Here is a 26,081-nt window from a genome sequence, read left to right as displayed (position 1 = left end):
GATACAGTACATCCTGGATGGCCTGATGGTTAGCAATTTAATTTTAAAGCTAATTTTCATATTTGGGTGAACTAATCCTGTAACAGGTCAGTGCTCTGGCAACCCTAAATGGATAACGCACAAGCACAGTTCCTACTACATTTCCTCTGAGTGGAAGAACTGGACTGACAGCAGACGAGACTGTTTGGAGAGAGGAGCAGATCTGATCATCATAAACAACAAAGAGAAACAACTGAGAAAAAAAAAAAAAACTAAATGATGTTGAGCACCAGTTAAGTTGTTAACATATTAATTTGCATGAACCAACAGGATGTCATATACTCTATACTTTGCAGTGGCAGCTGCTGGTCTTTCAAAGAGGGGAAGCTCATTTTCGGCCTACATCATAAAAATTGTCCATTTATTTATACTTAAATTCTGCCCTATGTTCCTTTTCAAGAAAATGCTCTGTGATCCTGTCGTACCAACTAGGCGTCTTTTCCAGTGACGTTAGCCTAGCCTACTGTATGAATGAACAAACAAACAATCTAAAAAAAAAAAAGATATTAAACTCGATGGAGGGAATGTGAGAATTAGGTTAAACTGAAAAAAGGAATGTGGTGTATAATAGGGTTGTCACGATACCATAAAAATGTCTTACGATACTATACAAGCTTAATTTATAATTCAATTCTACAAAATGAATCAAAATTTAATAAATAAATGTAAGTGAAAACAGACAATATTATTCTCTGAATGTGAATGAATGACTGGCTATTGTTATCCATGAAATGATCTAAACAAAACTCATCTTAGCACTGCACAGAAGCTGCATGAAGTAACATTTAGATGTGGCATTTATACATTTAGACTGTATTTATAATTGCATAAATAATGTTATGAGATTAATGTTTTAAATACTAAATTCTGAATATAGAAATATGTTGGAAAATAATGTACTGTATTGTCCCGAATATAAGACGACCCTGATTATAAGACGACCCCCCTTTTTCCAGATGTACCTGTTGGAAAAAGGCTTTTTGAAAACCAAATCTTGCTTCTTTTTTTTTTTTCTCTCTCTGTAAAACACATTTCTTCTTAAATTATTTTCATATTGCATATTTTTCCAATTCTAATTTTTGTTTTGAAAGTATGGTAAATACTGGTAAAATGTACCAACAATGACATTGGAAAATTTTGATATACCATTGAAATAACAGGTAGCCCATCTGAATTATATAACAATTAGGCTATCCAACTCATAGCAGCCTACCAAAATGTTATTATCAGTAGACGTGAAATCTTATTGTGGTCTTCAAATCTGGGTACTGTCTTATGTTTTAAAATCACTTACAGAGGAAGTTTGGTCCCATCAGGCTAACATACAGTCACGATCATGCTGCTGTAAGCTTTTCTTTTTCATTTGTTTTCATTCGCGATCTTTACAACACACATTACATTACATATTTCATGGCACACTCGTTTTATGCGTTTTTGGCGCCACCTATTGTTGTGGGTGTATTACTGACATGTCAAAGTCTAGACCCTGAATATAAGACGAACGCGTTTTTTCAGATGTATTTCCAAGAAAAAAACATCGTCTTATATTCGGGTCAATACGGTAATATGCCTACTTTTAGACGGGAAACTTAAAAACGGCCAGCGGGTGGCAGAAGTTCGTGATTGAATCACTGAGTCATTCAAATGATTCTTTCAAAACGGCTGAATCCTTCAGGAGCGAATCAAATCACTGTTTTTATGAACGGCTCAGTGAATCAGTGATTCGCCCAAATCAACGCGGATTTGGATTCGAACACAAACGAAACAAAAACAGCACTCTTGCTCGTGTCGTATTGTGTCAGGAGCATTTTTTTGCTCGCATATCTTGAAATTTCCGAGTTAGCAGCATGTATATTAAAACATAACATTACAAATGAATTAAAAAAATATAAATATATTTTATATTTAAAAATATTAGACAGCCCTAAATGGATAACATGCAAGCACAGTTCCTACTATATTTCCTCCGAGTGGAAGAACTGGACCGACAGCAGATGAGACTGTTTGCAGAGAGGAGCAGATCTGATCATCATAAACAACAAAGAGGAACGAGTGAAAGATTGTGTTTGAATCAGTGCTGCATAATGCTTATGGTCTAAATGTATACAGTAATATTTAATTCTAGGATTATATTACAAAGGTTACTAGTGCAAACATTGTGTGGATTGGTCTGACTGACAGTGACAAAGATGGGGTCTGGAAGTGGGTTGATGGCAGCGCACTGACCACTAGGTGAGCAGCTTGGCCTCAATTCTCAGTCACACTGATGTGTATGAAAAAGTATAGATCATTTAAACCATAACCTCTTTGCAAGCAGTATCATTACATTCATGCATTAACTTCCAAACCTATTTAGTCAACTGAGCCACATATATTGTATGACAAATAAAATTGAGATGTTTTAACGATGATCTGTTGTTGTAGGATCTGGAGTTTCTGGGGGTCCAATGAGCCCAATAATGCAGTTAGAGATGAGGACTGTGCTGTATCTCGCAATAACTTGGCTGATTACCCATGTCATTATACCTTTGTATGGATTTGTGAGAGGAATTAAGAGGTTTAACAAAACTGTTACATCAAATCCGTACATCCAAACTAAAGTGGTAACCGAATAGATTTGCTACAATGTGCAAAACAGTAAGAAGAGTTAGGTTTAAGGTTATTATTATTTTTAATGAATGTTTGATGCTCATTTTAATAATATTCATAGAAAAATGACATATTAAAACTAATAAATAAAAAAATTGCACTCATTTGTCAATGCAACCTCTTCTGTGGAATAATTCTCAATTTGTCCTTATTTAATAAACAGAGAACATGTGATTCACCATAACAACTCACTCAATCACTATATACATATACACGCACCAAGGCACTTTATTAGGTACCTTGTCAATACCGGGTTGCACCCCCTTTTGCCTTCAGAACTGCCTTAATTCATCGTGGCATAGATTCAATAAGGTTGTAGAAACATTCCTCAGATATTTTGGTTCATATCAACTTGACAGCATCATGCAGATTTGTCAGCTGCACATCCACAATGCAAATCTCCCGTTCCAGCACATCCCAAAGGTGCCCTTTTGGACTGAGATCTGGTGTTTGTGATGTCCGAGTAGTTAACTCATTGTCATGTTCAAGAAACCAGTTTGAGCTGATTAGAGCTTTTTGACATGGCGTGTTATCTGGCTGGAAGTAGCCATCACAAGATGGGCACACTGTGGTCATAAAGGGATTGACATGATCAGTAACAATTCTTAGGTGGACTGTGGCATTAAAACAATGCTCAAAGTGGCCCAAAATGTGCCAAGAAAATGTCGCCCACCCCATTACAAAACAAAAGGCAGCCTGAACCTTTGATACAAGGAAGGAAGGATTTATTGTTGTCTATGCCAAACTCTGACACTACCATCAGAATGTCTCTGAAGAAATCGAGACACATCAGACCAGGCAACCTTTTTCTAATCTTCTAATTGTCCAGTTTCCTGTACTTAGCTGACAGGAGTGGCACCTGCTGTGGTCTTTTGCTGATGTCCAATTAAAGGACCCCAAAAAGTTTTTACCATCTTTTTGGGGATATTAGGACCCCACAAAGTATAAACAAGGATGTGTGAATGTTTGTGTGTCTACTTTACACTCTTGATGTTTGAGAGTCTCATCTATTCACTGAATTGTAGATGGTACACACACACACACACACACATTATTGCTATGCTGGCTATTTATTTATTTATTTACTTACTTACTTACTCACTTACTTTTTCAAATCAAGTCCAGATTTTTGTATGTGTGTGTTTGGAAAGAAAGTGCTGCAAAAGACACCAAGTTTCATACCATTCCGATGAAGTTGCGATTTTTAGAATTTCAAAACATTATATTTTATAATTAAGAAGCATTTATCTTCATCATGTCTGTCATCTTCAGGAAGTGATTCAGTGAATGCCAGATGCTCCAGAGCAGCTGTAGTGTGTTTGGTGCTGCTGTGTGTTCTTCTGCTGACTGCAGTCATAGTGCTGTGTGTCCACATCTTTACAAAAAACACAAACTACACAGAAGAGACAAACCAGCTACTAACCAAGATCACCAACCTTACAGAAGATAGATGAGCTCAGTTTCTTCATTCTGTGTAGTTTGGTTGTTACAGGTGGTTGAGAGTAGAGGTCATCATGGGTCCACTTAGGTCCGAGAAACAAGTGTGTCTGCAGGCCAGGCCCTTAAGCATAAACTAACATACACTATAAACAGTAGTAATATAAAATGAATGGTTTTCTTTGTAACTATACTGTATAAAAATAAATATTGGTTTATTGCTCTTTGTCACATATGTGTTTTAAGTACACACATATCCTTCCGTTAAGTTCTAACTGGTGTTAAAAACAGAATAAAACAGCTGAGCCGTCAGTCTACACAGACCAAAACAGGAACAACATTCAGCATTAGCAGAATGTTCAATTTGTCAGTTACTAAAACAATCAAACAAACTAACGCCAAACGAATGAACTAATTCAAATTAAGAAAAAAATAAAACCATGATAGCATATATTCATGCACTTTCTCAAACAAAACAATTTGTGGAAATCCCAATCTGGTCTCATGAAGAAAAAGTACCTCTAGGAACTTTTTCGCAAGACGCGAAACATGCACTGCCATGTACGTTTTATAACGAGTTTGATGTGAAATGTCCATGTTTAATGTGACATTGGTTTTGTAGGCATAATCGCAGTTCTGATTTAAAATGTCCATTGAGTGCACTGATCTATATAATAGTATATATATATATATATATATATATATATATATATCAGTGGTTGAGTGGCGCTCCATGACGTTTAAAATAATGTTCCATTTGAACTACACCTAAACCTACCTGATAGTATGAACAAAAGCGAATGTGTGATGTAAAAAAATAAAAAAATAAAAAATTACAAGCTTGCCGTTTTAGCATGTTTTTTGATCTCCCATCTTTCAGCTCTTTCATCGTGAGTCATGTTTTCGACTGGGTTTGTGTGGGTTTGTGTTCATCAATTAAAGCAGCGCATTAATATAGAACATTGATTAAACTGACTTAGAACTACCTGTGCATTAAACAGTTATAATGCATACATTTAGCAAACAAGAACAGCTCGGTCATTCATGATGGTGATGATCTGTAGAGAAATGCTTATGCACATCCTTCAAATTCTTCAGTGTTACTATTGATACTATACACAAGTTTTGATATTATAAGATATTAAATTTACACACACAGTCCAGTGGTAAAGTGATACAAATGGTTTTCATAACTATAGATTAAAATTAATATATAGGTAAAAATTACTAGTCATTTTTATACATGTTTATAGATTTACTTTATGGACGGTCTGATAGTGACTGATGTCACTTTTTAGTTTTCACACACTGACCACAACTTTGTTTCCCACTGGTGTTAAAAGACGACAAGTGCTGACTACTTAAACACATCTATACAGGAACAAAGAACTAAATAGTTTGATGTTAGATGGCTGAAGAGCAAAAATGTCTGGTGATATTTATGACGATGCAATCGGGACAGAGATTGAGGGAAAGAAGAGAGAGAGTGGAGATGACAGTGGATATCTATGAGAGTGCAGATCATGTGAGAGATCATGACTTCAGGACAGAGACAAACACCCACAAAGCACTTCAGTGTACAGGTAATCACATTCACAGATTGCACATGTTCAGTCACTTAAAATCATGTCTGTGGTGTTCAGGAAGTGACTGTGTGAAGATCAGAAGCTCCAGAGCAGCTCCAGTGTGTTTGGTTCTTCTGATCCTATAATAGGATTTTAAAGTTAAAATTACAGACAATAACTAATTGTTTGCGTATGTCAGAAACTTGCGTGTTCCTCATGAATGAACATGGTCAGGAAGATCATAAATATGATATCTAGAATGAATTATATATTCATAACTGAACTGTATACTGACAAGCCATCTGAAGTGCCCCTTACATAACAAAAAATATATGGGAATATACTGGACAATATAACGCAATATTAAATAATAAATTTCCATGTTACTGGGAACTAGTGCTTATATTTTTCAATATACTGCAATATATTCATGGCCCACGTACGGGTGATACCTGTACATATAAAAACTATATAGCAATCAAGACAAATTGGATTAAGTCAGGTGACTTTTCTCTCATGTGCTAATTTGAACCTGGCTGCTACATTTGATCACATCTTCGCCATTACACATAAACATAATTATGCATATTAATTGGCATGAACCAATAGGATGTCACATGCTCTTGTACTTTGACATACTTTGCCCCATATTGGCCTCCCCTACTGAAATCTCAAAAAGCAGAGAGCCAAAAACGTAGAAACACACAAAGACAGCTTCCACCATTTACAGGACTGAGCGAACAAAAACATTTCAGCCTGTGTATGGCAATATAAACACTGATGGGACATGGGATAAGGACAGACAAGAGGAAACAAACTTAACACACGGGTACAGATACAAACACTTTCAATATTGTATGTAGAAGTTAAGAAACATTTATTCATGTCTGTCATGTTCAGGAAGTGATTCAGTGAAGGTCAGAAACTACAGAGCAGCTGTAGTATGTTTGGGTCTGCTGTGTGTTCTTCTGCTGACTGCAGTCATAGTGCTGTGTGTCCACATCTATACAAACAACACAAGCTGCACAGAAGAGACAAAACAGCTTCTAACCAAGATCACAAACCTCACAGAAGAAAAAGATGAGCTGATAAAAAAGAATGCAAATCTGTCGAACAAGAGAGACCCAGGTAGGAGGGGACATTCTCGCAACCTTGCGCAACGTTTCTTAAAAGTTCTCGAAAGTCCCAAACTTCTACAGAACAGTCCTCTTTTGGTTATGAAAGTGCTGGTGCTCAATGTTACTTACGTGACTTAAGGGGGACGTTCCATTTTGGTTATTTTTTAGTCACATAAGAACATTACAAAGAGGACATTTGGGACGTTAACAGAATGTTCCCATATGGTCCTCTATTAGTCATATAATAACGTTCCAGATATGACTTCAGGAGGACGTTCCATTTTGGTTATTTTTTAGTCACATGAGAACGTTACAAAGAGGACATTTGGGACTTTAACAGAACGTTCTCACATGTTCCTCTTTTAGTCATATAATAATGTTCCACGATTTTAGGAGGACGTTCCATTTTGGTTATTCTATTTCAGCTAATAAATCAGCTTTCATCTCTTGGTAAAGATAATAAATTTCTTCATTCTATGTACTTTGGTTGTGGTTTCAGTAACTCTTAAGTAAAGGGGAATAAATACTTGACCTTGTTGTTTACAGATAAATGGATTTACCGTCAATTCAGTTTTTACTACATGTCCAATGAGACAAAGAACTGGACTGAGAGCAGAAGATACTGTACAGAGAGAGGAGCAAATCTGATCATCATAAACAACAGAGACGAACAAATGAGTGAGAGACACTGTGTGTGTTTGTGGTGTTTAGCTGCTAAGCGAGAGATGGTCAGATGCAATGTGTATATTGTCAATTTATGGTATAAACAGGTAATTGGTTTATCTGTTTAGGATTTTGTTACAGAAATTACTGATAAAAGAGAATTTTGGATTGGTGTGACTAACAGTGATAAAGAAGGCAGTTGGAAATGGATTGATGGCAGCACACTGACCTGTAATAAATTATTCTCACAGTCAGTATCATATCACAGAAAGCAGCACTGAACATCTAATGTTGATCTGTACTTTCAGGTTCTGGGCATCTAGAGAGCCAAATGGATGAAAAGTAGAGAACTGTGCTGTGACTTATTTAACAAAGTGGCCTGATTTATTAGGGTGGCTTGATGTTAGATGTAATAATGCTTATCAATGGATCTGTGAGAAGAGTATATGGCCCTAGGAACATAGGGTTGGGGGTAGGGTGGTGACCCAACTGTAACATTACACAACTAATTAATAATTATCATCTATAGTACAAATTAACTAATGATGTTATAGCCAGAAGACAAACAATATGTCTGTTAACAAGATCAGAATGGTCCAGTCTACTTGAAGAAACAACTTTCAATCTCACCAAATCTCACACTCAACTCCAGCAATATGAACATTTCTGGGAAATATGGGATGGAAATAGAATATGAAGAGATGGATATCAACAGTAGTGATGTCAATACAGAAAGAGAGTACATGGACGCCAAGAGATACCGAACACCTCAAAACACAGGTATTGAGACTCATTTTAATATAATTACAACTCGCAGTTTAGGTCTAAACAAATCACGGTTTGCACAGCACACAGCATTGCTAAAGTGAAAACGGTCATATGAACCTAGAAGCCCACCACGGTACTGAACCCAAGACTTCCTATACAGTAGTCAACATTTGAAGAGAATCAAAAAGATTTATCAAAGTTGTCCTAAGACAAGAACATATTTTGGTTGTAGGTTTTAGGACAACTTTGATGAAAGATTTTGATCCACTTCAAATGTTGACTAGTGTATATACATCCTACGGTGGTGGCCTGAGTTCGGTTGACTTGATTTAAGTGAATGTGAAAGCAAACTCAAACTCCTTATTAGTACCTTAGACTAGTATTATGTGCCCTTAAGTGCTACTATGAATTATCTAGGGGTAAAGTTTGTGATGACAAGATGAATACAAATGCATGGGGCTTGAGACCAACACTGCGGAAGGCACTTGGAACAATCGTATTTGAATTTGGACCACAACTAATGTGTCCAGTGTGAAAGCGGCCTAACAGATGTATGTAATCATAAGAGAGTTTAAGAAACATTTATCTTCATATCTGTCATCTTCTTTTTAGTGAGGATCAGAAACTATAGCGCAGGTGTAGTGTGTTTGGTGCTGCTGTGTGTTCTTCTGCTGACTGCAGTCATAGTGCTGTGTGTCCACATCCATACAATAAGAACAAACTACCAACCAATTGTTGGCAAATGTAAGTTTCTTCATTTTATGTAGTTTGGTTGTGGTCTCAGTAACCTTTACGGTATACAGTATATTCTTGAGTAAACTATCTGCTAGACGTTACAGGTCAGTGTAGAGTTCTACATGGGTCCACTTGCTGTAGATTCGAAAACCAGAATAGTTTCCAAGATATAGATGAACTAGTTTCTTCATCAAAACAGATTTGGAGAAACTTACCATCACTCACACAACAGTTTAAAGTTAAAATACCTTAATGATGGATTTGTTTCATGTTGATAACTTGTGGATGTTTTTATGAGCTGTACTCATTGTGATGGCACCCATTCATTGTAGAGGATCCATTAATGAGCAGGTTATAAATTTCTCCAAATATGTTCTGATGAAGAAACAAACTATATCTTGGATGGCCTGAACGTAAATATTCAGCAAAATATTTTTTTTGGGGGGTGAACTATTCCTTGAACAGATCAGTGCTCTGACAACCTTAAATGGATAACATACAAGCGCAGTTCCTACTACATTTCCTCCGAGTGGAAGAACTGGACCGACAGCAGACGAGACTGTTTGGAGAGAGGAGCAGATCTGATCATCATAAACAACAAAGAAGAACAAGTGAGTGAAAGATTGTGTTTGAATCAGTGCTGAATACTGCTTATGGTCTAAAATGTATGATATTTCATTTTAGGAATTTATTACAGCCGTTACTAGTGCAAACATTGTGTGGATTGGTCTGACTGAGTTCTTTAAAGAGGGGGTCTGGAAGTGGGTTGATGGTAGCGCACTGACCTCTGGGTGAACAGTTTGTTCTCAGTCACACTGCCGTGTATGAAAAAAAAAAGAAAGATTTAAACCATAACTGTTTTATGCTTTAACTTCCACTGTAAACCTATTTAGTCACTTGAGCCACATATGACACATAAACATGGGCTGTTGTCAATGATGTGTTGTTGTGTTGTTGTAGGTTCTGGAGGTCCGGGGAGCCCAATAACGCAGTTGGAGATGAGGACTGTGCTGTATCTCTCTTTCATTGGCCTGATTATCCATGCAATTATACCTTTGTATGGATTTGTGAGAAGGATTTAGAGGTTTAGCAAAGCTGTTCCATCAAATCTGTATAACCAAAGCAAAGCAGTAATCAAATAGACGTGTTGCAATGTGCAATACAATAAAAATAGCGTTTTGACCCGAATATAAGACGACCCTGATTATAAGACGACCCCCCTTTTTCCAGATGTACCTTTTGGAAAACCAAATCTTTTTTTCTTTTTCTTTTCTTTCTCTCTGTAAAACACATTTTTTCTTAAATTATTTTCATATTGCATATTTTTCCTATTTTAAATTTTGTTTTGAAAGTATGGTAAATACTGGTAAAATGTACCAACAATGACATTGTAAAATATACACTTTTTGATATACCATAAAAATAACAGGTAGCCCAATCTGAATCATAGGCCTATAACATTTAGGCTATCCATCTCATAGTAGCCTTCCAAAATTGTATTAACAGTAGAAGTGAAATCTTATTGTAGTCTTCAAATCTGGGTACTGTCTTATGTTTTAAAATCACTTACAGAGGAAGTTTGGTCTCATCAGACTAACATGACAGTCACGACTCATATGGCTGTAAGCTTTTCTTTTTCTTTTGTTTTCACTCGCGATCTTTACAGCACACATTACATTACATAGTTCATGGCGCACTCGTTTTATGCGTTTTTGGCGCCACCTATTGTTGTGGGTGTATTATTGACATGTCAAAGTCTAGGCCAGGGGTCACCAAGTTCGGTCCTGGAGGGCCGGTGTCCTGCAGAGTTTAGCTCCAACTTTAATCAAACACACCTGAAGCAGCTAATCAAGCTCTTACTAGGTATACTAGAAACTTCCAGGCATGTGTGTTGAGACAAGGTGGAGCTAAACTCTGTAGGACACCGGCCCTCCAGGATCAAGTTTGATGACCCCTGGTCTAGACCCTGAATATAAGACGACCGCATTTTTTCAGATGTATTTCCAAGAAAAAACATTGTCTTTACAATACGGTAAATCTATTATTTTAACGGATATTTGATGCTCCTTTCAATAATATTTATAGAAAATTGAGATGAAATTTTAAAAAATGAAAAATCAAATTCCCTTTCTTCACCATTCTGATGATCAGTTTGAACTTCAGCAGACTGTCCTGACAGTGTCTACAAGCTTAAATGTTTTTTGATTAGATATTTGTATACACACATAAAATGTCTGCTGAAGTTCAAACACACACACACACACACACACACAAACTCCCAATTCATTCCAGCAGAGTTTGATATTAGTATGGTACTAAGCTTACCACATGATACTCTTATGAGCATCAAAATACATAACATTCCCTACAATTTGGATAAGTGCTTTGATACTCCAACTAAAGAAAGGGTGTTTTTGTAGCTATGCCATAGAAGAATCATTTTTGGTTCTCCAAAGAGCCTTTCAGTTCTTAAACTTTTTTTTTTTTTTTATAATAAAAATAACATTTTACAAATCTAAAGAACTTTTCAAATTTCCACTATAAAGAACCTTTTGTGTAATGGAAAGAAAGGTTCCATGGATGTAAAAAATTATTTAAGGAAACCATCAATGCCAATAAACATTCTTTCAATGATGTTGGTTCATTCGGGAATGAAACATGGGATTTTCTTTACAAGTGAGTCATTGGCTGTGTTTGAAATCACCCCTATACTCTCATTCACTATTCCCTACTTTACTCCACTAATATAGACCACTTGAAATAATGAATGAAAATGACTGAATGAATTCGGACACTGAGTGCGGTGGAAGGGCTGCTGATATCATCTTCTGGCATCTTCTGGGACTGAATGAGTGCACTCAACAATGTTCACCACATATTACAAACAGCTGTACCCTCAAACTACAGGGGGACGACAGTCATTGAATCATTTAGTCAATCATTTAATTCACTCCACTCAGGAACAAAAAACTCTGAGAACGAAACTCTTTATTCCGCTTTGGCTTTGTTTGGAACTATTTTCATTGGTTGAGCAAAAATAGACTAAAATACATGTTCCTCAATATTAACTTGATTATTGAAAAGTTGTGTCTCCATCTGATGTTGTCCTTGAACAATAGCAATACAGCATAAGTTGGATCTTTTGATCATAGTGTAATTTACTACCTAAACTACAATTACACAAGAATGTGTCTGGCAGTTCTGTACTGTATCTGTCACATGGTTTGCAGCCAGTAATAATGGTGAGAGACACACATATCTGATGTGTTCAGGAAGTGACTTCAGGAAGCTGCAGAGCAGCTACTGATGTGTTCTTCTAAACATTTAGCAATTGAGAATGACTTGGTCATGTAAGATTGTAGTGACATGTAGAGTAATTCCTCAGAGTTTCTTTCCATTCTATACACAAAATGTAATATTATAAGATATTAAAGGTGCAATATGTAATATTGACAGCTAGAGGTTGAATTGGGTACTGCAGTCCAAATTCAAAATAATGGAGAGAATTGTTTCTCCCGCCCCTCCGCCTCAGATTCAACCCTCACATGGGTTACCATGGGTTACCACAAAACAAGAACAAGCACAACTGACAATGGAAGGCAATGAGCCATACACTGATAGTTGATGAGTTTATTTATCATTGTTTTAATACAGGTGCATCTCAATAAATTATAATGTCGTGGAAAAGTTCATTTATTTCAGTAATCCAACTCAAATTGTGAAACTTGTCTATTAAATCAATTCAATGCACACAGACCCCTCTGGGGTCGACAAACGCATATATGCGTTTTGAGGCATATTTTCCTGATAAGGCCGAAATGAGCTTGAATTGCTCTGCCATTTTTGATCGTACAGATAAGAGCAATACACCATTCGAATCTGTAAGGGGTCTACTTTTATTTGTATACACTCATAATAACAACTAAACTTTGTGCTTCTGAAGAATAAAGAAAACAAACAGGGTGCGCTCTCTGTCTTCTCCGTCTCCGCGAACTGTTTTTAGAAACGCGTCACTAAAATGAACTGTAACTCAGCAAATACTTCACACAGAGACATGAGACATATATCTATAGAAAGCTTGAAGTGTCTACGTTGAACTGAAGCAAGTCTTATCGAAAACAAACATTCTTTGATGAAGTAATCCGTATGAAACCAACACGATGTTCAATCTGTCCCGTCTGACTCATTATCTCTAATGTGATCCCGCCCCCGCGCAGCTTGCGCTGTTCATATGTAAATAGCCGCGTGGGGCGTGCGCACGTGCAAACGCCCAACACAAACAAAGAGTGAGGAGATGCATTGCGGCTACTGTTCGTTTCTGGAAGAAGACGCGCTGAGTAAAAGCAGGATTTCCCTCGAAAGAAGAACACGATTTCATCCAGCAGAGGAGATGAGTAAGTAATGTTTCTTTTTTACATTAGTTAACGTTGTATTGTGACATAAACTTGAACAGATTTACTAACAGTTAGCTGGGTTTTCCCCCAAACGACAACATGATGAATGCTACGCATCTAAAAATGTTTAGACCATGTTTATTATTAATACTCTGTTCACAAATAGATTTTAATAGCGTGCTAAACAATAATAATTCGTTTCTCAGATATAAAATATCATTTTTTATAGTACAAAGTACATCCTTTTATTGTACAAAGCATGTTTGAGTCTGTGGCTACAGAATCATATCATAGGCTACTATAAAATCATACATTTACATTTAGTCATTTTGCAGACGCTTTTATCCAAAGCGACTTACAATTTGGGGAACACATGAAGCGATTCATCTTGAAGAGGCAATTCGACAAAGGAAGTGCTTGTAACACCAAGTCTCAGGCATTGTTTAAATAAGTACAAGCTAGCAAGGGAAGGAATAAGTAAGGAGAAGGATTTTTTTTTTTTTTTTATGTGTAGGTTGAAGTCAAGTAGTGTCGAAAGAGATGAGTTTTCAGCTGTTGCTTGAAGATTGACAGGGATCCAGTACTCCGAATATGGGTGGGAAGATCATTCCACCAGCCAGGAATGGTGAACGAGAATGTTCTGGAGAGTGATTTTGAGCCTCTTTGTGATGGTACCACGAGGCGTCGCTCACTAGCAGATCTCAGATTTCTGGAGGGGATGTAGATTCTTAATAGTGAGTGCATGTAGGCGGGTGCTGAGCCTGTGGTTGTTCTATGAGCAAGCATCAGTGTCTTGAACTTGATGCGAGCTGCGATTGGTAGCCAATGCAATGAGATAAAGAGAGGTGTAACATGGGCTCTTTTGGGTTCCTTGAAGACCAGTCGTGCCGCTGCATTCTGAATCATTTGTAGAGGTTTGACTGTGTTTGATGGAAGTCCAGCCAGAAGAGCATTGCAGTAGTCCAGCCTAGAAATGACAAGGGCCTGGACAAGAAGTTGTGCAGCATGCTCCGTCAGAAAAGGCCTGATCTTTCTGATGTTGTGTAGTGCAAACCTGCAAGATCGAGCAGTCTTTGCAATGTGGTCTTTGAAGGTCAGCTGGTCATCAAAGATTACACCAAGATTTCTGACCGAAGTTGATGGGGTAATTGTTGATGAACCTAACTGGATCGTGATGTCATGCTGTAGAGTTGGAGCGGCAGGAAAGACAAGAAGCTCAGTCTTTGCCAGGTTGAGCTGGAGGTGATGTTCTTTCATCCATGCCGAGATGTCTGCCAGGCAACCTGAGATCCTTGCAGCTACCGTTGGATCATCTGGTTGAAAAGAGAGATAGAGCTGTGTGTCATCAGCATAGCAGTGGTAGGAGAATCCATGTGCCTGTATGATGGGACCCAGTGATGTAGTGTATGTGGAGAAGAGGAGGGGTCCAAGAACCGATCCCTGAGGAACCCCAGTGACCAGTGTATGTGCTTTGGATACCTCCCCTCCCCAGGCCACCCTGAAAGACCTACCAGTGAGATAGGATTCAAACCAGCGAAGTGGAATTCCAGCGATGCCCAGTGATGAGAGAGTGGAGAGGAGTATCTGATGATTGACAGTGTCAAACGCGGCAGATAGATCCAGCAGAATGAGGACTGATGATTTGGAATGGGCTTTTGCAATTCGCAGGGCTTCAGTGACCGAGAGAAGCGCAGTCTCAGTTGAATGGCCACTCCTGAAACCTGACTGTTTAGTGTCCAGTTTGTCGTTCTGTGAAAGAAACAATGAGACCTGGTTGAAGACAACACGTTCAAGTGTTTTCGCTATGAATGGAAGGAGAGAGACAGGTCTATAGTTTTCTATAAGAGAAGTGTTTAATGTAGGTTTTTTGAGCAGTGGGGTTACCCGAGCCTGCTTGAACGCAGTGGGGAAGATGCCTGTGAGGAGGGATGTGTTGATGATGTGTGTGAGTGTCGGTAGAGCGTGGGAGAGATTGCTTGCAGAAGGTGCGAGGGATTGGGTCAAGAGGACATGTTGTAGGATGGTTGGAGAGGAGAAGTTTGGATACTTCAGCCTCCGTCAGGGGACAGAAGGAGAAAATTGGAGGTTTAGCAGTGGAAGTGGTTGGTTGGGGGTCCTGTGTGCGTGGAGGTGAGAACTGATCACTGATCGATCTAGTTTTGTCTGTAAAAAGTAGCAAAGTCATCAGCTGTAATAGAAGTGGTGGGAGGTGGTGGAGGGGACAGAGGAGAGAATTAAATGTTCTGAAGAGATTACGCATGTCTGGAGCGCTGTTGATCTTGTTGTGGAAATGTGAGGATTTGGCAGTGTGGACATCAGCAGAGAAAGATGAGAGCAGAGACTGATACCTACTCAGGTCCGACGGGTTGTTTGATTTGTGCCATTTTCTCTGCCGCTCTGAGTTTAGTCCGATGTTCACGAAGAACATCAGATAACCAGGGGTTAGAAGGGGCAGTCCGTGCTGACCTAGAGGAGAGAGGACAAATGTCGTCTAGACAAGAAGTTAAGGTAGAGCATAAAGTTTCAGTAGCTGCGTTTACATCCAGAGATGAGAAATGGGTAGGTGAGGGAAGAGAGGAGGATACCACAGAGGAAAGATGGGAAGGAGAAAGGGAGCGCAGGTTTCGTCTAAAAGTAACCGTAGCGGGTTGGTGGCACACGGGTAGCAAAATGTAGTGTAAATGTAATGAAGAAATGGTCCGAGATATGTAGCGGTTGTACCAGAATGTTATCTGCAGTACAATTGCGTGTGTAAATTAAATCAAGTTGGTTGCCTGATTTGTGCGTGCTAGTAGTGGTAAGGCGATTGAGATCAAATGAAGCTAGTAGCGAGTGGAAGTCTGTAGCATAAGGCTTGTCTAGGTGAATGTTGAAATCACCAAAGACTAAGAGTGGAATGCCATCCTCCACAAAGAGGACAACAACCCGTCCAGCTCCTCTAGGAAGGTGGCTAGAATTTGTCCAGGGGACGGTAGATTACCACAATCTGGAGTTTTATCGAGCTGATACAGTAATGGCATGACATTCAAATGAGTTGTAATTGCAAAGGGTAGAGCGGGTTGAGTATTTCCAATTGTGTGAAACGAGCAGGCCAGTACCCCCACCCCGACCAACTTGACGCGAAGTATGAGAGAAAGAGAAATTAGTAGAGAGAGCAGCTGGGGTTGCTGAGTCTTCTGGACGAATCCAGGTCTCAGTCAAGCCCAAGATGCTGAGAGTGGATTTTAAAGAAAAGGCAGAAATGAAGTCAGCTTTGTTGACGGCTGACTGACAATTCAGAGACCCACAGAGAAAGCCAGAGGTGTAGTGGAAGATGTAGAGATAGGGCGAGGTTAGCAGTATTACGTTGCCGTCTGCGAGTGATGTTAGAGCGTGGCTGAGAGAGAACCGGAATGTTTTGGAGACGCATGATAGAGGTAGAAGGAAAGAGGATAGGAGAGCAGAGTGAGGAAGGAAAAAAGATACTAAAGTGTGTAGCTCGGTGTCGTTGCTCGGTTCAAGTCGCACAGGAAAAAGTCGCAGGTCTTTACACTCCTCGGTCTTCACACGAGGAGGCTGAACACGACGGCTAAACGCTTCCGCAGACGCTTCCGCGTCAGCGCACACACCTCAAACAAATACACAGTCTAGAGTGAAAAAAAGCTGTGGTCGCTTTTAATTAGCACAACCACCAGCCAATCGCAGGGCAATGGCTCAAATCGAAACTAACACTTCGCACTTAAGTGCAGGAAAGGAGTTTAAGCTAAAGGGCAGTTATTATAATGATCAGTTAGTGCAATCAAAAATATAAACCACAACGAAAAAGCAGAATAGAAATAGGTAGGAAACAAACTATTCTTTCCTAGCAACAAGGAATTAATTTAAACAACAGAGCTAAGAATGAGTATTAAAACACTTACGCACTGCCGTCTGTCTCTTCTGGTGACTAATCGCCTTCTCCCGTACATACTAGGCTATATGACTGCAAAATCATAGTTGGGTTTTTCTAAGTATGTTTAGTAAATGTTTATTATTAATAGCCTACTCTGTTCAGAAATAGATTTTAATAACGTGCTAAACAATTAGTTTCTCAGATATAAGATTTCTTTCTCTTTTTTATGATAGTACAAAGCATGTGTGAGTCTATGGCTACAAAACATATATATACACAGATGTTCCTGATATTAACATGCTCACAAATGTTTTTTTGTTTGTATTTTATTGAATCAGATACCAGCACCAGATGAATCCTGATGTCTCTTCAAACTGTTTTCGTCTGAGAGCGCTGCACCAACATCAGATGTTCAACTACACTGATATTCTATGTTAAAACAAGCTCCTTTTCTACTGATTATGTTTTTTTCTTCTTGAATCCATGGAAAGAAGTAGAAACACTTAAATAACACACGTAAATATCAGGTATGATTTACTTGTTTCACTTGTTGAACAGAATCTGTTGCAGGAATGACTCAAAGTCTGTTCACATCTCTGTGGTTAGATCAGTGTGCACAATAATGTGTCTTTGACCTTCATTATGTATGTTTTGATTATACTGTGTTGTAAATAAAATACAAATAATTAAAAAAAAACTTTTTTTCAATCTCCTCACATTCTGTCTTACCTGCCTCACAGTCACACTGATGGGCCATCAGGGGCCATTAGGGGAGGGCCCTTTGTCTCTCAGGTGAGACTCACTTAATATTCATGGCCATTGCCACTCCCTCGCATATAGACCCTCGATGACAAAACATGTCTTGAAAATTTTAAATCAATATATTGTTTTCTGTGAATGAGTAAGCAGAATGATTTTCACATAATTTTCAAGTAAATATTCTAGGCTACAAGACTGATTACTCAAAAGTCTTGGTCAGGACTATTTAGTATGGGTTTTAAGGCCTTATTTCAGCTACATTTTTTCCCCCAAAACTTACTAACCACGCATAATATTTTTTTTCTAAAAAATGCAAACATGTACATCCATCTTGGTCACATATTATTGTAGCACAGTTTGTGCTGAATACAAAAAAAATTACATGTTGGTCAATAGTATGTTTTAAGTAGCTGAAATAAGCACAAATATCAGGGCATGTCAAAACATCTCAAGGGCCCCAAAATGACCTCAGACCCCAGAGGGTTAAATCAATTCAATGCACACAGACTGAAGTAGTTTAAGTCTGTGGTCTGTAGTTTGAGGCTTTTAATTGTGATGATTTTGGCTCACATTTAACAAAAACCCACCAATTCACTATCTCAACAAATTAGAATATGGTGACATGCCAATCAGCTAATCAACTCAAAACACCTGCAAATGTTTCCTGAGCCTTCAAAATGGTCTCTCAGGTTGGTTCACTAGGCTACACAATCATGGGGAAGACTGCTGATCTGACAGTTGTTCAGAAGACAATCATTGACACCCTTCACAAGGAGAGTAAGCCACAAACATTCATTGCCAAAGAAGCTGACTGTTCACAGAGTGCTGTATCCAAGCATGTTAACAGAAAGTTGAGTGGAAGGAAAAAGTGTGGAAGAAAAAGATGCACAACCAACCGAGAGAACCGCAGCCTTATGAGGATTGTCAAGCTGGGGTCAAGGCATCAAGAGCCACGACACACAGACGTGTCAAGGAATTTGGCTACAGTTGTCGTATTCCACTTGTTAAGCCACTCCTGAACCACAGACAACCTCAGAGGCGTCTTACCTGGGCTAAGGAGAAGAAGAACTGGACTGTTGCCCAGTGGTCCAAAGTCCTCTTTTCAGATGAGAGCAAGTTTTGTATTTCATTTGGAAACCAAGGTCCTAGAGTCTGGAGGAAGGGTGGATAAGCTCATAGCCCAAGTTGCTTGAAGTCCAGTGTTAAGTTTCCACAGTCTGTGATGATTTGGGGTGCAATGTCATCTGCTGGTGTTGGTCCATTGTGTTTTTTGAAAACCAAAGTCGCTGCACCCGTTTACCAAGAAATTTTGGAGCACTTCATGCTTCCTTCTGCTGACCAGCTTTTTAAAGATGCTGATTTCATTTTCCAGCAGGATTTAGCACCTGCCCACACTGCCAAAAGCACCAAAAGTTGGTTAAATGACCATGGTGTTGATGTGCTTGACTGGCCAGCAAACTCACCAGACCTGAACCCCATAGAGAATCTATGGGGTATTGTCAAGAGGAAAATGAGAAACAAGAGACCAAAAAATGCAGATGAGCTGAAGGCCACTATCAAAGAAACCTGGGCTTCCATACCACCTCAGCAGTGCCACAAACTGATCACCTCCATGCCACGCCGAATTGAGGCAGTAATTAAAGCAAAAGGAGACCCTACCAAGTATTGAGTACATATACAGTAAATGAACATACTTTCCAGAAGGCCAACAATTCACTAAAAATGTTTTTTTTTTTTTTATGAAGTTTTTTTCTTATGAAGTATTCAAATGTTTTGTGAACTGGTGAGTTTTTGTTAAATGTGAGCCAAAATCATCACAATTAAAAGAACCAAAGACTTAAACTACTTCAGTCTGTGTGCACTGAATTTATTTAATACACAAGTTTCACAATTTGAGTTGAATTACTGAAATAAATGAACTTTTCCACGACATTCTAATTTATTGAGATGCACCTGTATGCCTCTGGTCATTGATCTATTTAGTTGGATGCTGAGGCTTTTTTGGTCAGGGAGAATCTGTGATCTGAGGCAGCGATACACTGTGTTTTTCACCAACTGACACCCCAAGGTGTTGAAATAATATTGGGTAAATTGGCAGTGGGTCGAATCACATAGACCAAAACAAAAACAAAAATACCTACAAGGAATGTCCATTTCACAATTGTTTTTCAGAAAAAAACAAGTATGTGAAATTAGCATGCTTCCTAAATATTTGTAATTTTCTATGCCTTATATTATGTAATCAATACATGAATGAGAATCCAAGTCAGAAATGATAAATACTGTACATAACATCAGTTGCTCAAAGATGAATACCAACCCACAAGCATTCAACCATCCAATCAATTCATCAAGTCCTGTCATTAATTTTTTTCTTGTTTGAGAAGCTGTTTTTATTTGTACATACGTCACAATAGAGAAGGAAAGACTATCGCAACTTCAAGTTCATACTGACTTTAAGGACATGATGACACATGATTTCTCACATTGACCGCAGAACAGTTTTCCTCTAGCTTTAAAAAGAAGACAAGTGCTGACTACTTAAACACATCTACACGGGAAGAAGGAACTACATAATTTAATAATTGATGATTAAAGAGCAAAAATTTCTGATGCTATTTATGATGACATGATCATGGTTGAGGAAATGAAGAGAGAGAGGGTGGAGATGACGGTGGATATCTATGAGAGTGTAGATTGTGTGACAGATCATGACTTCACGACAAAGACAAACACACTCCAACCACTGCAGCACACAGGTAATCACATGCATTTCTTTTATGAAATGTCACAGTTTGCACGTTCAGTCATTTAGCAACATGTGAATAATTGTCACGGGTCGTGGTTGTAGATAATAGCGCACGGAGACGGGGGTGAACATAAAGATTTTCTGATCAGCATCGACACACTTAAACCAATGAAACAACATTAAACCGAGACAAAGAACATACAGAAACAGAAGGCTTATAAAGACAGGGAAACCAAAGGAACAAACGAGATGATTAATGAACTCAGGTGATCTCAATGAACGATGATAAACTAATAGGAACAGGAATCAAACCAAATAAGGAAAAACAGGAAACTCAACAGGAACACACGTGACAGGTCGTCCCCCTTCCCGGACAGTGCGGGTGGGCGCCCTAGATGCTGGTGCTGGACGGGGACACAGAGGAGGCCTCCAGGGCGGATCCGCCTCCGTGGCCTTGACCCTTGGCCCGGCCACTATGGCCATGGAAATATGCGCCTCCCCCCTCCCACAAATTTTTTTTGGGGTGAATTAGGAATTCTGGGGGGCGCTCTGGAGGAGCCGGCACTTGTGTTGTGTTGCATATTCAGTCTATAGGTATGTGCACAGACACGTAGTGTACAAAAGGGACATCGCCTGGCACGCATAATACAGCGTTTTCAGTGTGAACAGAGATCGTTTTGACAATGTTGTCATCTGTATGTGAAAATTTTCAAACATGCGAAGGAAAAATATTTCTGGTTTTTTTTGTACATCGTTGTCATGTAAACAAATCCTAAGCAAAGTGACTTTTCTCTCATGTGTTAATTTGAACCTGGATGCTACATTTAACCACACTACCACAACAGTGGTACCTACTAAAATTAGAGTCTCAAAAGCAGAGGACTACAGAGTAGAAGCACACACAGACAGCATTTACTGTGCATGACTGAGGTCATACAAACAAAAATGTCTGAGCCTATTTATGCCAATATAAACACCGATGGAACACACGGAAAATGGGCAGATGCACCATGAGAAACTAAACACCTCAACACGTAGGTACAAACATTTTCATTGTATTGGGGTTAAGACATTTATTTTCATGTCTGTCATCTTCAGGAAGTGATTCAGTGAAAAGCAGAAGCTCCAGAGCAGCTGTAGCATGTTTGGTTCTGCTGTGTGTTCTTCTGCTGACTGCAGTCATAGTGCTGTGTGTCCACATCCATACAAACAACACAAACAACGCGCAAGAGACAAAACAGCTACAATTCAAGATCACCAACCTCACAGAAGAGAGAGCCAAGCTAATAAATCAACTTTCAATTCTTTGTAAAGAGTGTAAGTTTATTTAATCTTTATTTTGGTTGTGGTCTCAGTAACTTGTAGTGTACACTATTCTTTGAGTAAACTATCTGCTAGAAGTTACAGGTGGTTGAATGTAAAGGTCTCCATGGGTCCATATAGGTCTGAAAACCCAAGATCCAACCCGAGCGGACACAGGACGGGACTGACAATAGTAGCCCCAGGTCTTGGTTAATTCAAAATAAATGTGCTTTTTACGGAATGTACCAGAGAAGACCCAAATTATTTTAAAATATCCAGTTTGAGAGACCTTTTTGTCCAATTGTTTACTGAACACTGCAACTACAATTAATTTCACCCAGTTATTATAGATTAACGAAAAATTTGACATCTTTAACAAGCAGCTCACAAGTATATGAACATAATATAATAATTAGGTGCGAGCATTAAATCTAGGAGGAACAAATTAATGCTGTTGTAGGGCTTCCCCCTAATAGTCGACTAGAACAGGCTTAGTCGATCAAAATTGTAAAAGTTGCTTAGTCCCAGGGGGAGAAAAATAACAACAAAACTCTGTGCTTTTGTAAAATAATGAAATGCACAGGGTCAATTGTGGCCTAATGGATAGAGAGTTGGACTTGTAACCCAAAGGTAGGACTCAAGTCTCGGTACTGGCAGGAATTGTAGGTGGGGGAGTGAATGTACAGTGCTCTATTCCATATTCAATACCACGAGATGAGGCCCTTGATCAAGGCACCAAACCCCCAAATGCTCCCCAGGCGCCACAGCAAAATAGCTGCCCACTGCTCCAGTTCACGGTTTGTGAGTGTGTGTTTGTTCACTACTCACTGCTGTGTGTGTGCACTTGGATGGGTTAAATTCCAAGTATGGGACACCATACTTGGCCAAACATCATATCCTTTCCTTTTCCTTTCCTAAGTCACCACTCACTACTTACATGCAGGGCTGCAGACCTTTCAGGCTTTTACACAATCGGGTCCAGTTGGGAGGGAGGGATGGATGGATGGATGGATAAATAAATAGGCTTCATATGTTTACTTTTTATTGGGTCTGTCTTGCACCAGGGTTTTCTTAAAAAAATAAAAATAAATAAAAATTATGCATGTCAGGTTGGGCTAAGAAGTTACTTGGGTCAGGTATAAATCTTCAGCCCCTAGAAGATCTCTAGTTGAGTGTAAATATGAATAAAGTGCTAATAGACAGATTTGTTGTTTGCAGATGAATGGATTAACTATCAATCCAGTTTTTACTTCATGTCCACTGAGAAGAAGAACTGGACTGAGAGCAGACGGGACTGTCTGAAGAGAGGAGCAGATCTGATCATCATAAACAACAAAGAGGAACAAGTGAGTGAGAGATACTGTGTGTGTGTTTTTTTGTTGTTGTTGTTAGATGCTAAAGTCAGATGTAATGTGTATTTTGTTGGTTTATAATATAAATTTGCAATAAATGTGCTTAGGATTTTGTTAAGAATATTACTGAGAAAGGAGAATTCTGGATTGGTCTGACTGATACTGCTGAAGAGGACAGATGGAAATGGGTTGATGGCACAAACATCACCACTGGGTGAGAAATCACTGAACTGATTATTATGTAATAATAATAATAATAATAATAATAATAATTAATAATAATAATAATAATTCTCACAGTCAGTATCATATCACACAAAGAGCAGCATTGAACATCTAATGCTGATCTGTTGTTGCAGGTTCTGGGCGTCCAGTGGAGAAATAAAAGAGCCAAATGGAGGAACAGTAGAGAACTGTGCTGTGACTTATTTAACAAAGTGGACTGATTTATTAGGGTGGCTTGATGTTAAATGCAATGGTACTTATCAATGGATATGTGAGATGAGTATATGGCCCTAGGAACACCCCCCCCCCCCCATTTTTGTAGAGTTTAACAGTACAAAATATTCACACTTAATGATTATCATCTAAAGCAGGGCTGCCCATTCCTGCTCTTGAAGTTCCACCTTTGAAGCAATGTAGATCTAGCACACTGTTGTTTTAGTATAAGTAATATGCTATTATATTTTTTATTATTATTATTTTATTATTTTGCATTTGTTTTCATTTATATATTCCTGTTTTCCTGATTTTAATTTTGTTGTGTGTTTTTATTTAAATACTTCTAGTTAAAATAAATAGAAATATTTCATTCTTTGAGTAACTAGCCCAACACTGAATGAGAGTTACTTAATTATGCAAATTAATGACAGTTAGTCGAAGTGTAGTTGCAAAGTTACTTAGTAGAATGTCTAAAGTGGACTATCAAAATAAAATGTAACTACATTTTGTGTTATATATAACAAAAGTAATTAATAATTGACAACTAAAATAATGCACACCAGAGGTGGTGATGACATGAAGTTATTCTGCTTATACTACAGTTACCACACCTCAAATATTGTGTAATATAATCAGATGTTTTGTATTGAGGCGGTTTGATTCTTTGAAAGCTTACTTTACATACATTTATCATCTTGTTTCACATGTTACCCTTAATGTTATTTTCATCATGATGTGTCACTCCACACTGGTCAGTGCCTGTCCCGTAATTCAAGTCAGCGTTTTACGTGTTTTTAAGAATCAAATACACATCTGTAGAGGATTGGATCTCTAAAAGAGCACAGCTGAGTAGTGTTCAAAATGTAAAAACTGTGACCTGCTTTAGAAAGGTTTGGTATGATTAAATATACAGATATAAATATACAAGCTCCAGATCAGCTACAGTGAGTTTCTTGTGTTCCTCTCATGGACTATTCCTCCTCTTACATTTGCTCTGTCAATGCTGATCTAACATGAGGAAGAACAACAGAACAAAAGCTAATTTACCTCCATGTCTGTCATAATCAGAAAGGTCATGAACTAATGCTTCAGAACAGAAATGTTCACAAGTCTTTAACCTGGAGTCCGAGTAAAGTCTGAAGTCTTTGTCACTGGAGTCTCGAGTCTTGAAATACTATTTTAATATTTTACTTAAAAGCACTATCTACTAACATTGTCTACAATAATAAAACGTTCTCATATTGAGCAGAAAAGAAAGATAACCAGCAGATTTGCAGATTTTAGTGAAAGTAATCTATAATTTAGCTTTTCACCATGTTTCTGTTGTTGTTAAAGGTGGGGTAAGTTATTTCTGGTAGCCAATGTTGATATTTCAAATCACCAAAACAAACACGCCCCTACTCCAAAAGGGTCTCACCCCTATTTTGATAGCTTCGCCCCACACATACGTACGCAACCCAGGCAATGATTAGTTCTGTGAAACAGCAAAACCAATGTTACACCATGTCTACAAAATACTATAGAACTCATTATAATCAGTGATGCTGTCTACACTGGATGCGGTGCGACACGACAAATCCCCAACAGAAAACTGCTGCTGCGTTCTATTTATGACGTATTGACACAAATTTCAAATGATTTTCAACAGTTGTTTTGTCGCGTCCAGTATAGACAGACTTCAGATGTTGCGGCGTGGTGTAGACACGGTGTTACTCACCTATCGAGAAGAAACAAAGCAACCTCTGTGTCTGATCGCAGGCCTTCCCGCTCCTTGAGTTCTCTCCAGCTCTGGAAAGCTGATCCGATATTTACATGGGTCCTACTTTTTGCCTTATTGTAAGCCTTATTTTGTTCCGCACACGTTTTCCTCTTTTGTTTTTTTATCTGCCATCTTTATCTTTCTGTCGTTTGGCTCGGCTAATGTCCATCCTGTGCACTGAGCGCTCTCTCCTCCACATCATGAGTAGACACGCCCCTTATGGCTGATTGGCTGCAAGTTTGTTTTGGTACTCGACCGACTCCATTTTCTAAAGCGTTTTTGAAAAAAACACATAGCCCACCATTAAAATAACCTCGCCATCCGCAGCTCTTAAACTTGGCGCCGGCGCGTGTCTAGAGAGAGAGAAAGCGCCCTGAACTGAAAGGGCTTGAATAAAGTGCGTTTGACTTTAGATAAAAAATACTAGAGTATATAGCGCTGAAAGATATTTGCCATAAACGACACTAGAGCGCTTGTTAT

General features: G+C 38.6%; 3 protein-coding genes across 10 annotated transcripts in view; 2 read left to right on the top strand and 1 right to left on the bottom strand.

Moving 5' to 3' along the window:
• The window catches only part of cadm2a (cell adhesion molecule 2a), a 423,456-nt gene that overhangs the window by 142,950 nt on the left and 254,425 nt on the right, over positions 1-26,081 (bottom strand). The window lies entirely within an intron of this gene.
• Positions 5,675-10,762, top strand: LOC131547992 (natural killer cells antigen CD94-like). Its single transcript, XM_058788818.1, has 3 exons — positions 5,675-8,251; positions 9,440-9,585; positions 9,935-10,762. The coding sequence occupies exons 1-3, from the start codon at positions 8,128-8,130 to the stop codon at positions 9,959-9,961; spliced, it is 297 nt and encodes a 98-aa protein (XP_058644801.1). The 5' UTR covers positions 5,675-8,127; the 3' UTR covers positions 9,962-10,762.
• On the top strand, positions 16,735-24,993 carry LOC131547989 (CD209 antigen-like protein C). Its single transcript, XM_058788816.1, has 5 exons — positions 16,735-20,757; positions 21,846-22,064; positions 23,268-23,395; positions 23,509-23,615; positions 23,761-24,993. The coding sequence occupies exons 1-5, from the start codon at positions 20,628-20,630 to the stop codon at positions 23,918-23,920; spliced, it is 744 nt and encodes a 247-aa protein (XP_058644799.1). The 5' UTR covers positions 16,735-20,627; the 3' UTR covers positions 23,921-24,993.

This window comes from Onychostoma macrolepis, chromosome 10 (genome assembly GCF_012432095.1).
Source record: "Onychostoma macrolepis isolate SWU-2019 chromosome 10, ASM1243209v1, whole genome shotgun sequence".
NCBI classification, from domain to species: Eukaryota; Metazoa; Chordata; class Actinopteri; order Cypriniformes; family Cyprinidae; genus Onychostoma; species Onychostoma macrolepis.
Note: the sequence above shows the minus strand (reverse complement) of the source record. Positions and strands in the feature narration are given on the sequence as shown.

Excerpts from the sequence above, each read along its gene's own strand:
- LOC131547992 (XM_058788818.1), top strand. The coding sequence starts at position 8,128 with ATGAACATTTCTGGGAAATATGGGATGGAAATAGAATATGAAGAGATG. Across the intron at positions 8,252-9,439 it reads CCGAACACCTCAAAACACAG|ATCAGTGCTCTGACAACCTT; the intron begins GTATTGAGACTC and ends TTCCTTGAACAG. Across the intron at positions 9,586-9,934 it reads TAAACAACAAAGAAGAACAA|GTTCTGGAGGTCCGGGGAGC; the intron begins GTGAGTGAAAGA and ends GTGTTGTTGTAG.
- LOC131547989 (XM_058788816.1), top strand. The coding sequence starts at position 20,628 with ATGATCATGGTTGAGGAAATGAAGAGAGAGAGGGTGGAGATGACGGTG. Across the intron at positions 20,758-21,845 it reads CCAACCACTGCAGCACACAG|GAAGTGATTCAGTGAAAAGC; the intron begins GTAATCACATGC and ends TGTCATCTTCAG. Across the intron at positions 22,065-23,267 it reads TTCAATTCTTTGTAAAGAGT|ATGAATGGATTAACTATCAA; the intron begins GTAAGTTTATTT and ends TGTTGTTTGCAG.